The 17,485-nt window shown below is 39.2% G+C and overlaps 1 protein-coding gene across 2 annotated transcripts in view; it reads left to right on the forward strand.

Moving 5' to 3' along the window:
* The first annotated feature begins 2,878 nt into the window (after positions 1-2,878).
* LOC137123263 (protein kinase C beta type-like) overlaps positions 2,879-17,485 on the forward strand; it is a 36,445-nt gene continuing 21,838 nt past the window's right edge. The window contains exons 1-2 of one of the 2 annotated variants that reach the window (XM_067496730.1): positions 2,879-3,507; positions 4,413-4,444. In XM_067496730.1, coding sequence (XP_067352831.1) covers positions 3,344-3,507; positions 4,413-4,444 — 196 coding nt within the window. In that variant the 5' untranslated portion in view covers positions 2,879-3,343. The remainder of the gene's footprint in view (positions 3,508-4,412; positions 4,445-17,485) is intronic. The other variant, XM_067496729.1, reaches the window with a different exon arrangement.

A 17,485-nucleotide genomic window follows, 5' to 3' on the forward strand; every position in this document is an offset into this window, starting at 1 on the left:
AGTCATGATCGCTCGTTTAATTTGCCATGTGTTTTACGTCGGATATCCTTCCAGACACAACCCTCTGCATTTATCCAGATGAGGGACAGGCACAGGAAGGCACTGGCTTGTCCCCCCTTGTGGTGTGCATTAAAGCTGAAAGGATTTGTATCTCTTTATTATTAATATTGTTGTATTTAAAACAATCAATTGATACAGTAATTTATGATTTATTCCATTGAAGTTTGTGGTTTATTGTGTGGTCTCTTTCAACTATCAAATACATGCATAGTAGCCCCAAATTAACTTAAAAGAAATAAGAGATGGCATAAAGTCAGATAGTATTATGCAGCTTTGAATAGACATGCTGCCTTTGAGGGGCAGTCATAGTAATGTTAGGCTGAGGGCAAACAGGCTAAACAGAATTAAAAAGGGACACAAGTTGCCAGCAGCCTTTGCTTTAGAAACATGTCCTCCATGGCTTCCCAGCTGCTCAACACACACAACAGAAAAACACCACTGGTTTAATTAAACAGAGGGATTTAGCTTTAATGCATGATTTGCAGCAGAAACCTTGCACCATCAAGGAAGACTTGTCTTTAAAGGATGATTACAAGCCGTAAAGAACCACTGTTCAGATACTCTGAAGCAATAAAATGCTCCCTTTACTTATTTAATTTCCCAAACTCTATGGAAAGTAAGCACACCCACTTTCCATAGAATTTTGCGCACAGTTATGAAAATTGGCCTAGGTCCAAGTACGTCCCAAACCTTTTTCTTGATCTCCTGCTTTTTCCAATTCAACCAGGAAACTGCACCAGCAAGCAGGATGTGTGCTTTCGGAGAAAAAGGAGGAGTTTACAACTTGGACATGTCTGCACACAGTTTCACACCAACACTTCCTGCAAACTCCCTGTAAATGCAACCCTTGAATTTTTGCTTTGCATTTATTTAGCTTTTGTACCAGTGAGCCCTTAAAACACCAGGTTCCCAAAAAAAACATTGACCATTTGTGAAGTTAAACAAGGTTGAACTTCCCTGGGGACCATTTTGACTTTCTAGCCATTCTTTATCCAGAGTCAAATGATTAAACCCTGGTGCGTTGGAAGATTCTCCTGCATTTAGAGGAACTCAACCGGAGTCTTTTCATTTCCACAAACTTCATGCAGTTTATTTTCACTAAATGCATCAATAATGTGTGAGCGTATCATAAGTAGAATGACTGAGTTGTGGGCAGGTGACAAAGAACACCCTTTTAAACCCCTTTCTCACATGAAACCTGCAACATAACAGCTTCAGATATTGGAGAGAAGTGGTGGTTTCCGTCATTCACACATAACCTCCTACACATGTCAGTTCCAGAGAGATTAAAGGGACCATCTACATTCAGGAGAAACACCCAGCCACCTACATTCAAAACATACAATGGAAAACTCTTTTCGCAAACCCTTTAATGACTGTAATGGTTTTTATGGAAAGTTTCAAGCACAATACTATTGACATATATGATGCAAATTAATTATGTTAGAGAAGCCCTTAAGTGACACAAGCAGAAACTAATTTAATTATTAGATGTGTCAATAATGCCAGAAAAAGTAAAATATATGAAGAAATCTATATATTTGTTCAAAATGTTTAAAATATACAGAAAGATACAAGTAAAAACAATCCTCTATCATAAAAATATTGAAAATTATTAGTAAAATATAACCTTTCAAAATATCAAGGAAAACATCCCCAAAATGTAATTAGAATAGCAAATAAACACTAAAATATACACCCAAATATGAAACAAAATGCAAAAAATTTGAATAATTAATATGATGTATAGTTCTAGGGGGTGGCTGTAGCTCAGTCGGTAAAGGCAGCTGTCCCCGGACCATATGGTCAGTGGTTTGATCCCCAGTCCCAGCTATATGTCAAAGTGTGGAAGTCTGGGCAATACACTCCCAACAGCCCTTTCCCCTCCCCAGCTGTGCAGTGCAGGTCCAAGCCGAATAGAAACTGATGCAGAGATGTTCCCCTCTAAAGGATCTGGGAGAGGCTAGCCCTTCTAACCAATCTGAAAAGGTTGGTTGCTGTGCATCACATACTAATAGGAAAGGATGTCCTGTGTTTATCTAAAGTATGACATGCCATAGGATTTCACAAATATTTGGCACTGTGTGTGATTGATTTTGAGTCTCCTGCTGCAGGAAACTTGAGTCCCCAAATGGTTACGCTGTTTCAATTCAAACGTGCTAATGAACACAGTGCTATGCTACCAAACATACAATTTATTTACAAAAAGTTTAGGAGGAACTAAATTCCAGGCTAACAGTTAAAGGTTTGAGGGCCCTGGAGTCTGTGTGTGCGCGCGCATTTATCCTACTTTTTTCTCCTTCATTTAGAAGAGTTTAGAAGATGCATATGATTATATATTTTTTTCCCCATTCGCATCTGAGGGTGGGGTTGGGTTAACTTTAACAGGACCAGGAAAGTAACTTTAGTCAACCTACTGTGCTCTGCACAAAGTGAGCATCCACTTACTTGTCCAGCACATACTTCATGCCCTTGAAGACAGATACAGATACTTGCAAAGTTGTGCAGAAGACAGTATTTAAGGGAGCTGGATCTTACAGCTGCTCGGGCATGCTGAATTTCCATCGGTTAAATATGCTGCCTGTCTCTATCTGGTGTTGATATGAAGGGTCATTTGTTGTTATGTCCGCAAGTTGTTAAATTAAGATGCGAAAGTATCTGCAAGCACTGGTCAACAGTGATTGGCTGCTCCCACAAAGGTCAGCACATCTTAGGTCAAAGTTCAGCACAGTAGCATCCCCGCTGGGTGCACAGCTGATGTCTGCAGAGGGACGTCACAAACACAGCAGTAATGAGGAAGCTGTTGCTCCGCACCAGTGTGAGCAGCTGTAACTTGTGTTAGTAGTGATTGTGTGTGACACACATTAACTGCGCGCGCACCAACATAGGTGGTAGTTTTGACAATCAAAGACTGGAAGCGACAGAGAGGAAGAGAGAGAGAGAGAGAGAGAGAGAGAGAGAGAGCGAGACAGCGAGACAGCGAAAGAGAGAGAGAGAGAGGGAGAGAAAGAGAGAGGTGTAAGTGGCAACACAGTGGTGAGAACAGGGAAGCAGGCGCGCGGCACGGGGACCCGCCGGAAGAAGCAGCAGTTTCAGCGCGAGCTGGACTCAGACCGAGAAATCACCGGCAGCACGAGCGACACCGAAGCGGTCAGCGGGGCGGAGAGGAGGAGGAGGAGGACGCACCTGCACCGCGACTCGTTCCCCCCTGTGCCTCCGTCGTCTCTCTCTCGGCTCTCCTCGCCCCTTGTTCTTCTCGGACCGCCGCCGCTTCCTCGTTAAGATGGCTGACCCCAACAGCGACGGAGAGGTACCGGAGAGCGCGCGCGGCTTCGCCCGTCAGGGAGCCCTCCGCCAGAAGAATGTGCACGAGGTGAAGAACCACAAGTTCATCGCGCGCTTCTTCAAGCAGCCCACCTTCTGCAGCCACTGCACGGACTTCATCTGGTAAGTGAGTGGGGCGGGGGAGGGGGGCGGACACAGGTGATTCACTTGCTGCCGCGGCTACGATCGGCCTCCTTCCTTCCACACGGACCGTGCTCAGGCACCGCAGTGTTTCATTCATTGTCGTTGTCAAAAACAAGTCGATGCGCCATCCCCCCAGTCCTCCACAATGCGACAGCCCCGCGGGCCTGAAGGGGGGACGCGTTATCTGCAGCCGCAGTCGCTGCTGCATCGACCCGACACCCATCTCTAGAAGTGGACTACTGGTGGAGGAATGCAGCCAGAGAGGCACGGGGCCCCGCTGCCCCCGCTGTGTGATTTTTAGAAATCTGTATAAAACCTGGAATGAGCACTCGACTAATCAATCAACAGATAAACAATCTACAGCTGTTTTTAATAAGCATCATTTCGGTCATTTTATGCACAAATAGTTAAAAAGGCTAAAAATGTACATATCAGTTTCTGAGAGACTTGCTGATTTTCTTTATTAATAAGTGAATACTAGTTCTATATTTGTTTTACTTTTAATCAAACATTTGTGACCTTCAGCTCGAGTCCATGTGTGATTTAGTGTCAGAATTAGAGCTGCAGGATCCAATCTGCAGCTATTTTTATCGTTTCCGTCTATTTTTGAGCAGAAAAAAAAAGTCACATAATTGCATATCTGAGCCTTTGAAGAGAAGAGTTGACACAAAAAATTGATATTTGAGTTCTTCTGACCTTGTTAATCAAACAAAACAAGATTTCAGTCCCATTCAGCTCAGCAAAATCTTTTGACAATTTCATAGAATAAATGATTAATCACAGTGAACCTACTCATTAGTTGCAGCGCTAACCATTACACGTGTCATGTAAATGCAACTGTTGTGATTTTTCCCAAATTTCACATCCCTGTCTTTTGTCCACAGGGGCTTTGGAAAACAGGGATTCCAGTGCCAAGGTAAGAGCGGTGCCTCATTCACAAATCCCTCTTCTGCATATGGCTGTGGGTGTGTGGACGGATGTTCACTGTCTGAAGGAGTGTTGCTGTGTGTTCTTGTTGTATTCAGGGCCACGGGTCTGCACACTGTTAAGAGTGACCTGTTGGCTCCTTCGTTGACAGTGTGTTGGTGTTGGCAGGCAGGTGTCAAACTCAAAGCAGGTGCTTTTGCCAACAGTGATAAATGAGAGTGAGAATACTCTGAAGAGGCTCGGCAGAAGAGCCAGAGTGAGATGTAAGAGTAGAAGAGGCGGCGGAGTGGTGAAAGCTGAGATGTCTGGTTTTGGCCGAGGAAGGACACGAGGAAGACAGACCAGGAAGTTAGATTTGTCAAGCTTTTTTCTCCCCTAACACTGAGCCTGACAACTGATTGAAACAGTAAAATGGTGTATGTGTGTGGGCGTCTGGTGATGTGTGTCTGGTGATGTGTGTCTGTGGGTGGGTGGGTGGCTGGTGGGTGTCTAGACGCAGACCTCTGAATAAACTGGTTTTTTAAACAGCCCCTTCACAGCAACGTAGTGACACCCCTCAATAACGTTGCATATCATCGTACTGCAGCAAATGTTTGTTTCGTGGCCATGGTATCACTTCCTCTTTTTCGCCGATCCATCGCAGTTATCCACCTACAGTAAACTCGTTTGGCTTTAGTCCCATGGCCAGTCATGTGAGACCAAAGCTCCCTCATTTCCCTCTTGCTTAAGACCTCAGTGATTGAGAAGTGTTGTGTGAAATTGGTGTCATTATTACTAGCAGCAAAAATCCAAAAAACAAAACACAGTTCTGCATGATAGAGGCTTGTCAACATCTCTGGTGGTGATACAGGAAATGCATCAGGGGTTAGAGAAAATTAACACTCTGTGTGCACACAGCCTCTGGGGCTATGCGTGAGTTTCAGTTTGTGGTGAATTTACCTTAAGCTGGTTAAACACTGGGCACGCGCAGCTAGGAAAGCACACACCAATCGGAGCCTTGCACAGGTAGAGCTGCTGCCAGGTCGGGTTTCGTGATGAGTTTCCAACTGTTAACTGATAACTGTGAAATTCATAGACAGCAGAACAAAACAGGTCTGTTTGTGTGGTTGTGAGTCTTTGATTGACAGTCACACTCAAGATGTAAAATTGTTAATCTATCAAATGAACCAGCCTAAATTGATCTGGTGATTTGCAGGTCAAAACATCTACACAGATGCTAGGCTACATTCGAGTAAATGTTGTGACTCAATGTCCACTTAAGTTTTAATTTAATCAAATTTCATAGTGTGTAAACTCTGCTGTGCATTATGCGAAAAGCTGCCTACTGCGCTTTTGGCTAAACTACATCTGATAATAATTCAGATAAATTTGGCTCAGCTGCAACATTTAGTAACTGTAACTATGAACTATAAATGACCAAAACATAGTAAAGATTTTTGTAATTTGTGATGTTCAGTGTTCCTATAAAGTGGCCAATCAAACCAATTTTAAACTTTGTTAAAGTTGGAATATACCAGGGTAGTTTATTGCAGCGTGTATGTGCCCATATATAGATGTTTTCCACATGGTTTAACTTTAGAGTTGTGACTGCTTGTCAACCTGTTTCCTTCCTAGAAGCTGTGCAGTAAAGTCAATAGTTTAGAAAAAAACACTCATCTGTTGGTTAATCTGTGTAGAGTATAAGGCTGCAACTAATCACCTTGATTAAAATCTGCCAGTCATTTTCTTGTTTAATCAGTTAGTAAATTAGGAAACTGAGCAAACAGTAATTTTAAACTTTTTATAGAATTAACTAATTGATTAATAATAAAATAACCAGTAGTGTAATCAATAATTAAATGTTTTCAGAGTGATTTATTCACCACTTCCTTCATGATTAAGCAGATGTTTTTGTGATTGTTGCGGCCTAAAATGCCAGATTTTGGCATGTTGCAATGTTTTTATGATATTTCAAATTACGCGGCTGTGCAGAATTCACAGGGTATTGGTTAAATTAATTGTTGCAAATCAAAACATCCCGAGTTCCTGAAGGGACTGGTTAATATCTAAAAAATAAAAATAAAAGCAGTTTGCCAGTTACATTTTTGTTTCCTTTATCAAAGTGGAGATTCTGTCAGAGATGTTGATAAACAAGAAAAGGTAAGGAATTAGTTTGTAAAACAATTTCTCCACAAGGCTCATTAGCACCATTGCTGCATTTGAAGGATTTCTCATCCATGTTTGTTTAAAGAAAATACAGAAATTTTCAGTGACTGCATTTATATGCACCTAAAGGACACCATCACCGAATTTGAACTAGCTTCTTTTGGCTTTGGTTTGAGTAGTACGTGTAAATGAATGCCAATAAACTTCCCATTGACTTCCCTATATCACAATATCTCTGTACTTCTAGCTAAAAAAATGCCTCTAGATGACATCACTTCTAGGAACCTTCAGTTTAGATTATGTTATCTTGTTGCTCATACTATGGAGGTTGAAATCATAGTAAATGTGCTTTTCCAGAGCTTCCCCAGGTGACATTATCTGAACTCCTAATGATGAAAAACTCCTCTGGGTGATGTCATCTGGAGGATGGCAGCTATAAGCAGAGAAATAAAGTAGTATAGTAGTAGTAAGTATAGGTAAGTCAGAAGGACCTTTTAAAGCATTAATGGCTATTTACACCCGAAACTAAAGCCATAAAAAGAAAGGCACCTTTAATTAACCAGGTTTACAGCAGAACATGTTCCACAAGTTGATTTGGCATGAATTTTTAATGCCGGATGTCCTTCCTGCTGCAACCCTCCCATCTTTATCCGGGACCGGCACCAAGGTAGCAATTGATGGCTGGGCGGGGCCAAACCTTATAGGGGGGCACGCACAACTTATCCACAACAGGAACTGAGTTTGTCTGAGTTAAATGATGTGGCATCACCCGATTAATGATCTTTGCTTTCCTTTAGCCTTTCACTCCTGTTAGTAAGAAATCTGTGTTCTCTGAGAGCAATCAACCCATGGAAACCAGGTTTTCCTAATTGCCTGTACCCATTTTGTAAACCTGCTTTCTCAGTTACATGACAGTTAAGAAATCAGCTTTCCTGAGAAAGAAGAAGTCATTGACTTGCCGCCCACCTGAAGTGCTGGGCAAAACGTGGTGGAGTGTAGCGGGCTGGTTGAAGCAGAGTGGATTGATCATGAGTGCCCTGTTAGCTCTAGCTTAAGTTGCATAGTGTAGCGTTAAATGTGGATACTGATTCTTGAACTGATAAACAGCAAACCAATAACGTCTCAAGGTCCATTAGTAGCTGTTCTGGAGCTTTTAATCATACCGCAAGGTAGTGTGTTTGTAGCAGAAATCGACCATTTGTAGGTAATAAAATATTGGAAACACATCTTTTTGTAGGTGTGATGTGAAAGGATTTGGCAGCTTTGCTTCAACTTGTAGATTAGACCTGCCTCACAGTGGAATAGTCTTTTAAACGTGCTGAAGCAGTGGGTATAGGTATCCTAAATCTGTTTTGTCAAAGTGAAACAAAGCTTGAGAGTCCCTTTCATTTTAAGCATCTATGCAGTTAGTGGTTTTTGTTTCCCTTTATTTTACCAAGTAAAGTAAAGTGGGAGATTCGTAAACACCAGGACTGTGTGAGCATTAATGTCTTTAAGGGAACGGGTATAGATGAAGTATGAAAACACTCATCCTGGTTTAGGGGAATGTCAGACATCTGGCGTAGACTTGTTCTGACATGTAGAAAGGTTTGTGTGTGTGTCTCAGCAAAACACTGTATTTGTGTGACAAAGCCATCTGTAGGCGTGTTTAAATACCTGTTCTGCAGGTAAAGATTTCTCTTCTTCTTTTCCTGCCTTCAGCTTGTCTTTTATGGTTTTTTTTTGTGTGTGTGTGTCTGTGTGTGTGTGCACCTGTCTGTGCAAACAGAAAAAAAGAGGAAGTTACTCTTGTGTCATTTCCTGCTAAAGAGGGATCCAGATGCCTGATGAAAGATTGGACTGTTGGGCCTTTTCATTCATCATATCAAATGAGTTGAGGGGAAGTTTCACAAGAGTCTTTCTGATTTTGAAAGTAAAAAACCCTTGTTTCTATATTAAACACAAATTAAAATACAGTACACTCTCATAAAATTGTGAAAGAAAAGAAGTTTTTCATCAAGAAACAAACTGTTGGTGTAATCCTGTTTCTGCAGAACCAGAAACAGTGTCACTGCAGTCATTTTGACTTTTCATATCAAGGAAAGCACAGGCATTACTAATCATATTAATAATGCTTCTGTTATTTTTAAGTGTCTCAGAAAGCAGCCTGCACAGAAACGGGCAAAATGTGTAGATTTAAATATGCACGAGTGGTTTTCTCGTTCCATTTTGTTAGTTTCAAACGTTGTGGAACTCACATTAGCACAAGCTCCAATTCCACTCCCACAATCCTCTATGAATTTGATTTTAAAAACACTCTTAAACATCCGTTTGCATAACACTGTGTTCTACCATAACACTCATATCAACTTGTCAACATGAAGAACATTCCCATAAAGGACGACAGTTTTTATTTATTGTGTCAAATCTGCTATGTTCTCCAATGAGCGGCTGTCATCATATATAGTACCCATCCCACTGATTTATCACACGTATATGTAAATCTCACTTTATATCTCAGTCATTAATATTAAACATGTGAAGGAAGTGGAAACGGACAACTTCACAGTCGTTTACTCATCACTGCAAACAATGGCTTAATTGTACAATAAAAAAACAAACAAACGGTTATCTAAAATTATGGCTACTAATGCACTTTTCATAAAAAATTTACAGGTTACTGTGTAGATTTAAAACAATTAAAAGGCAAAGGAGCAAACTGGAGTTTAACCTGCTACCTCGCCAGAACAAAGTCCATGTAATGGCCAATTGAGCTGGTGTGTGAATAGGTCCGCTCATTCACAGTGAGTGGACGTGGTTACAGTGATCAGTGCTAATTATGGCACCTGAAACTTATTTTGTGTTAGTCTTGTGATGAAAATGTAATTTAGGTGTAGTCAGAATGTAACCATTTAATTTTTGTCAGTTAAAGTCAAAAACCAAAAACATTTCAGTTTAGATTTTGTCTGTAATTTGTACTTTAGTCTCACATTTTTCCTTTTGCTTTTAGTATTTGCTTTTAATGCTTGTATCTATATATCTATACAATATTAAAACGTAAAAGCTTTGAAGCAACATTTGTTGTTGTGTGCAGTTACTTCGGTTACAGGCATCGTAGTCTATTATAGGATTAGCTTAAAAGTCAGTTTATGGTGTGTGGTTCACTTATATTTTGTCATTGTTCACTGGGTTCAGTTTGACAGACAAATTAAAATCGTTTGGCAACATGAATACAGCATGTTTTCTGTAGCAAACACATTAAAATAAAAATGATAACCTTTCGTGTCAGCATCATCTTGTCTAAAAACATCAGGTGACACAGACAGAAGTTATTGAATATAAGAAACTTCTTATTGATGCTGGTGCAACAGACCGCACGGCTAAATCAACATTTGAACAAGAGATATTGTGAAGAAAAAATGAGGAGCTAAACTTTATTTCTAATTGTATTTTAATACAAAATCTTACAAAAAACACTTTGTACCAAGATGGTTTCTCCATGTCCATTTGTCCCTCTGTTACATTTTCCACCAACAAATAACTAAAAGATAATGTAAGACAAATCATCATAGTTTTCCTTTTCAGTGTTATTTAGTCTTAGCTTTATTTTCATAAATAAGAAAAAAACTGGTTATCAATTATAATTTTTTCTACTTTACTCATGCTGCTTCAGTGTGCTCTAAACAACAAACCAGAGTATTTCCAGCACGTTAAAATGGAACTGGCACAATCTCCTGTTGTGTGAAATGTGTGAAAGGGCATCCCTGGACAACATCTGGACCGGGTTTTCTGGAAATTGTCCTGTGTTGAGATGAGGCTTGCAATTGATAGACCCACTTATGACAAGAAAGGACACTGAAGAAAAAAATGTCTAAAGGCTGTGATGGACCAAGCCATACATCAGCCAAGCCTTAGTGCTGTGTGCCGTCTTCGCTAGTCAGATAACTTTTTGGAAGATTCAACAAGTTGAATTAACATCACGGTACAAACAACACCAGTACAACTTCTTATGAGACATATTCTCCATTAGCTCAGTTATATCCAAAATGCTTAAACTGCTTTGTTTAGTTTGTACATACATGGTCCCCGGTCTTCCTCTTCTCTTCCTCTCACACAAGCTCAGAATGTGCAGCACTATGTGTTGGCGGCTCTCGTCTTGTCCCAGACAAAGGCGACATGAGACGGTGCAGCAGAAGGTCTTTTTTCGTCACTAGTTTTTTGATGTCTTGGTGGTTCAGTGCCCTTACTTACTGTCCCTGTCATAACTCTAGAGAACTTTCGGTGCTGCCATTTGAGTGTCGGCGTAAATCTTAATCTTCAACATTTATTTATTCCATCTGATTTATCTCTTACCTGCACTATATGGTTATGTAGCTCATCTTACATTTATTCTCCTGCCTTGTGTAACGTTTATGGCACATTCAGTGATTATACCTACCAGTTTATGTGTGGAGGGGAAAAGCATTGGCGTTTATGCACACCAGCAACTAAATAGAATTCCTCATTACGAAAAAGGACAGACATCAGCTTTTACAAGAAACACGAAGTGTCATGTTGCCATGGATACTGAAATTTGTACTGTTAGGGGCACGTTGGGTTTCATTCTTTTGTCCATACATTTGCATTTTGTACCATTACCCTGAATTAGCTATTAACAGTTTGTGTTTGCTTTCTGCAAATTGATGTACTGATAACTGTCACTGAATTACTTTGACAGTGATGACTTTTCAAAAACCTCATGATTCTCAAGCAAGTTCTGATGCCATAGTTCATTCTAAATTATCTAATAATTGAAAGATTTTTTTTTTCTTTTACAGATGCATGGAACTTCTGTAATAAATCAAAGCCTGACTTTTCTTAGAGCTTTGATCCATCATCAGATCAAATTAAATGTTTGATGTGATGATGGTGCTATAGGAAAAGTCAAGCTGTCAGTTGTCAGCAGAATTCATACTCTGTTGAAAATTTCATAGTAATCCATGCAGTATTAGAGGGAGAGAGATTTTCCAGTCTGAACCAGCTTACATTGTTCTTCTGACCGATAAAATCAAAACACAATAGGAATATTTGGCCTGAAAGCAATGAGGCTTTTTATCAAACAGTAGGTTTCACTGGGTGTTGGCACATGAGTCTTTCCTAACCTATATTTGCGCTTGTAGTTTAACTCCACCAAAAGTTGACTAGAGCGAAGCATTTTTTTTTAATCTTATATTTCTGCTGATCTTTCCACTTCACGCCCCACTGGCCTGTACTCTTTGCCAACAGATACAATCTTGTTTTCAACAGAATTAAGAATGAATTACCTGTATACCACCATCACAGCAGACTAAAAGAATGCAGGAAGAATGCCAAAAACAATCCAGCGTAGTATTTTCCAGCGTTTGTCAGTGTTTATTTTTTTTTTTTTTAATGCAGCTGTTTATATATTTCAATCCTGATCACTGATAAAAGTAGTATATTAAATTAGCCAGTCTTGGATATTGATTATGAGACATGTTAGTGATACTGTGGCCGAGAAAACACAGACACCATCTTTGTACGTCTGTCCACGGTACAGTGCAGCCTGCTCGTCACTGAGCTTCTTCTTGAATTTTAAACTCTGCGGATCTTTCTGGCATCACTGCTCTGAAAATGGCAGATATCAGGAAGCTGTGAGATGGTTATGAGGACGAAATGAACAAATTCTATAGCAAATGACAAGTGTTAGGTATGAGCAAGGTTTCACTTCATTATAATTTTAATCATATTTGCTCATTTTTAAAAGACTTGGGGTGGGCAGTTTACTTATAGCTGCCTGCAACCAGTGATGCATTTTCTGATAGATTCCTTAATTTTATAAATTGTGTAGCACAAAATGATCTTTGTGCAAGCTGTATTTTAAATCATCAAATGAACACATAGCTGAAACTATTCCACTCTCATCAATGCTCCCTTCATAAAGGTTACAACATGTGCGGCATGTAGTTTATGATCACTTGGAGCCTGTAGTGTTTGATGCTGTTGATTGTGCCCACAATTTTCTGTATCAGTTAAGCTGGGCAAAGTACAGATCAAATCAACTGCTCAAAAAAGTCTCAACAGTTTCAGTTTCACTTTAATCTACATTAAAAACAAGTGACAAGTTTTTTTTTTTTGTTTTTTTTTAGTTTAATTAGGCATGTTGGCAGAGGTATCAGCTGATGCCTATTGATTAAAAATGTCAGAAATCAGCCCAATTATTTGGCTGACCGATCAATTAGTCAACCAATACTCTGTTTGCATTTTGCTAAGTGTCCAAACTTTTCTAAAAACAAGGTTTGCTTTATGATTATGGTTTGCCTGGCTCTATAAAACTGATTAGACCAAGTTTGAGCCACTCTGTGTCTGATGAGTAAATAAATTCAGAAATCTTCAATATTTGCATTCAAATAACAAATCAACAATGCTGGCCAGTGTGCTCACCCCAATCCCCTCTGCAGGCTTTTGGCCATTTTCTAATTATTATTATTATTATTATTATTATTATTATTATTATTATATGTGTGTTTTTTAAATTGATCAGCTAATCTGCTGGTTTTGTTTTTTCTCTGCTGAATAATGTTTTTGTTTTTCTCATGTACAGCAGAAATTAAAATTAACAGCCTATATTCTGAGGAAACCAGATTTCTTCAATGTGATTAATTACATCACACGAGGTAGAAAATTCTTGATCACCAGAATAATTTAAACCGTAAATCTGTCTTTTTGAAATATATTTATCTATGTGCCTGTAGCAGTGAGAATAGTCTGGTTTGTGTGGATAGATATCATCTTTGCTTACAGCCAATTAAATAATTCAGATTTGTATCAGTGTAACATAATGATTAGATATGGGTCTGTCTGCATCTGTTTGGTCGATGGTGACACCATCAGCTGATTAGGCAACAGCTGCAGCACTAAACTAAAAGCAACAGACTATAAACAGTAGCTGATATTAACGTTCTATGTTATCTCTCATTCTTCTTTACAAGCACAGACACGTCTTGTTTGCAGCATGACCTCCTCAATGAGCAACCATGCAGAGAGAGAAATGCGCTGCTCATGAGCTTTAGCATTATGGGCTGCAGCAAACAGCTGAGAGTACAATAATATGATTGTGGCTTTTATTTCCAAATAATATGGTGCTGTTTAGGGTCATCTTGTGTAAAACTGTGCCTCAAACTACTTAATTTGTCTCCAGAATCAATTCAGAGGAGTGACCACAAATCACCTGCTGTTGTTTGGGTCATTGAATGATGCATGCAGCAGTTGCGCAGCCATCTTGGCTGCGCTAAAAGAGTGAATGTTTGATGAACTAAATGTATCAGTTTCCAACTAAAGGACGTGAACATGAGCGTTATTAACACACAGGGTGAATGTGAGCACCAAATGCTATGTTCACTACATGTGTGTGTCTGCACTCTATGCCATATACTAAACAGCAGAAACGTGCAGGTTCTGTAGTTTATCTAGTGAACATTATGGAGGATTCTGCAGCTAAACCCTGACAAAACAAATAAAAACAGTTGGTGGAGGCTTTCCAGCCAATTTGCTAACGGATTGTTGAAACTTTAGGAATAGGAGATGTCCATGCAAGAAATGCCTGATAACTGTTTATCTGGCTTGCTTGCGTCATTACATGTGCTAAGGGAGCAAATCGGGAGCACGATTTTGCTCGGTGATTGAGGTTATGGAGACATGTTGTGGCCTGAATAGTGATTACTCTGTCAGTTGTTTGTGGACTGGTTCTCATCCAAGATGGAGGAACTTCTCGGTGCTCCTGTTGATGGGAAACTGTCAGCCCGCTGTCATCCTGGCAGCTCATCGCAGGAATCTTTTATGGATTGGCTCTGATTTGCTTGTAACTCTGTAAATCAGTCAGTTGAAACGGGGCGGCGAGTGTAGACTTGACTGTAAGGCTCAGCCTGGTTGCTAGGCAACAGAGCATAGATCTCCTCAGCAGGTCACTAGGTCTGTCTTTAGGCTGTGTGTGTGTATGTGTGTGTGTTTGAGTGACAGAGCAGATTTATGAACAGAAAGATTTAAAGGGTGACTGCAGTCTTTGCTGTTTACTGCTGCTGCTCCACTTCTCTGTTTTTGACACACTGAAAACACACAAATGAATTTTCCACCCCCTCACATTGCCTCAAACCCAGCTGTGCCCCCATCCCTTCCTGCCCACACATGCGCACACACACACACACACACACACACACACACACACACACACTATTTCTTCTCTCCTCTGTTTGACTTTATCTCTTTTTGACTCTTTCCTTTCCTCTTGTCTTGTCCTCTCTTTGTTCCCCTTTTTTAAAACTACTCCCCTCCAGCTCCAGCACTGCATGATGCAAATGAACAGAGCTCAACCTCATTATACTGCTTAACATCTTCATTTCAACTTACTGTTGTGTCTGTAGTAACTGTTAGTACTTTCAGTTAAAACTACACCAACCAAAATTTACTGTATCCACTAATGTGAGCCCCTCCACCCCACCCACATTTCCTGGACAAATAAACACACACATTCACAAACATAAGTTCTCCATTGCTTAACTGTTACGAACCTGTGGAAAGTGTCACCATTTGCCACGGTGCCTCATGAAAATGTAACGAGAATGTGAATAATTAAGATTTAACCAGAGCTTAATTTCATCGTGTGTGTGTGTGTGTGTGTGTGTGTGTGTATTTGTCTTTTGTCATGTCTCACGCTAAGTCAGTCGATGCTGCATGTCATTGTAAAGTGGAAGTGGTTTAAATCAGCACTGCTTAAGACTTTTATGTAAAAATACACCACTGATATGAAGCAAAGCACAAAGTCAGTTTCCAGCACAGCAGACTGTCCCACAGTCATCTGCCCTATTTATCTAAATGGAGTTCTGGTGTCTCTTATGTTCATGTCTTCGTCTGTAGGAAGTGGCTGATCAAAATTTAAAAGGATGGATTGTGTTTTATTTCCATCTGATCCAGAGAGCAGAACCCATGAACGTGTCCCTTATGACTTTATGGAATGTGCAGTTTAAAAATGCCGATGATTTTCTATATACTGCATAAAATTAAAACCTTTTTTTTTGCCTCTAAACCCTGATTTGTCTTGTCTTTTTGAAAAACAAATCAGCTTCTTATTACATTTTCTTTCCCCTTTCAGCTTGTTCCAAGTAAAAAATAGAAGTAAAAAAAAAAAAAAAAAAAGAAGTGGTATGTACACAATCGTTGAAATGTTAGTTGGATCCCAAAGTTTGGGAGTAGATTTGAGTATCACAGTATTTATGTATTGTCGGCTAAATTAACCCGATGCAACCTTTGAGATAATTCAAGTACAAAATCAGTACTCAAGGAAAATGTTTGAGTAAAACTACTTCTCTAAAAAACCTCTACTACCAATGCTAAGTAAAAGTACCATTTTAAAATCTGCTCTGATACTAGGTGCATTCTCTAACTTACTCACGTACTTAAAATACATTACAATTACTCCCCTCAAAAAAGAAGTATTTTAAAATGAATGGAATTTGATGCTGTTGAAAACATAAATGAAAACGTCTAGTCCAGATCTGTTCAACAAACTCAGAATTTTCAAAAAATGGCAAAATTTAGAAAAAAAAAAAATAAAATAAAATAAATAAAACTAAAGATAAATACATCTGCTGTTTAGATTCCTATAGAATAAAAACATCCGCTGATAAATGTGGACTTTATGTACGGACAGGTGGTTAATACATAACTGGTTAGTTGACAATATTTTATTAATAATGTGCATCTGAAAAAGTGATTAGGAGTTAAAACTGTGGTGGAGTAAAAAGTTGGTGTGTGTTTGTGAATACAGATATCTCAAAAAATTACTTAGGTAAACCACTTTGGAAAAGTAGTTTGTTACATTCCACCTTTACTCAGCTCCACCAGTTACCTCTGTCTACTCCCAAGCTTTAGTGACACACGTTTACCATTCTAGAAATGACCAGTTATCAGTTATTTTTGTCCAACGCTCTGATCTTTAGGTTAACATTTGTTCCAGACATTGTCATTTTATTTCTTTAGATCTGAAGTCCAATGTCAGCAGGAAAAAATACACCTGATATGTGGCACAACAATCTAACAAAGCAGTATACACAGAACTGAGTTTCTGAGCATGTGCAGTGGCCTCTGTCTTACAGTATTTACTCTCCTGAGGCTGCAAACGTGACGTCTATTATTAGTCTGCGAAGCTTTTTATAGGAAAACTGCAGTGCTCATATGTTTTGTAATGAAGAAGCGTGTCACCAAGTGGGAGTGTATTTGTCAATTATCTGTTTTTAACAGTTTCTGGACACAGTGGACTAATGACGTGAGCTAAGTCACATTCTCTAGAGGACACAGGACATGTTGTTTTTCTCTTTTTATGGGATTTGTTGACTCTCAGTTCATCTCACCTGAATATCTGTTGATCTTGTAGCAGAAATTAATATTCAACACTTAGATTATACATTAATCTTAAAATCATCTTTTAGTTAATCATTTAGCCACAGTTTCCTGAAGCTCAGAGTAATGTACTGTTGTTGTCCAGCAGCCCAAAACCAAAAGTATTTAATTTGCACAAATATAATAAAGAGAAATACTCCAATTCTTACACTGGAAGCAGAAATGGGAATATTTGGTGTTTTTTGAATCTATTTCACTGTACACATTTATGAGGAATGTGTAGCCACCGAGACATTGAGTGACCACATTGGTGAGGCAGTGGAGATGGACCTTTTAATATACAGACCAAAATTAATGTAAAAATTAATAATATCAACATGCACTGTTATTTAGCTTCTCACGTGAAAAATTTAATCATAATTCTTTGGGTCATGAAATGTCAAAATGAGCTGAGGGTGTCAGTAAGGGCTTTGGGAAATTGGGATATATATACACACACACCTTTATTTTCTGC

The sequence above is a fragment of the Channa argus genome, chromosome 3, assembly GCF_033026475.1.
Source record: "Channa argus isolate prfri chromosome 3, Channa argus male v1.0, whole genome shotgun sequence".
Lineage (NCBI taxonomy): Eukaryota > Metazoa > Chordata > Actinopteri > Anabantiformes > Channidae > Channa > Channa argus.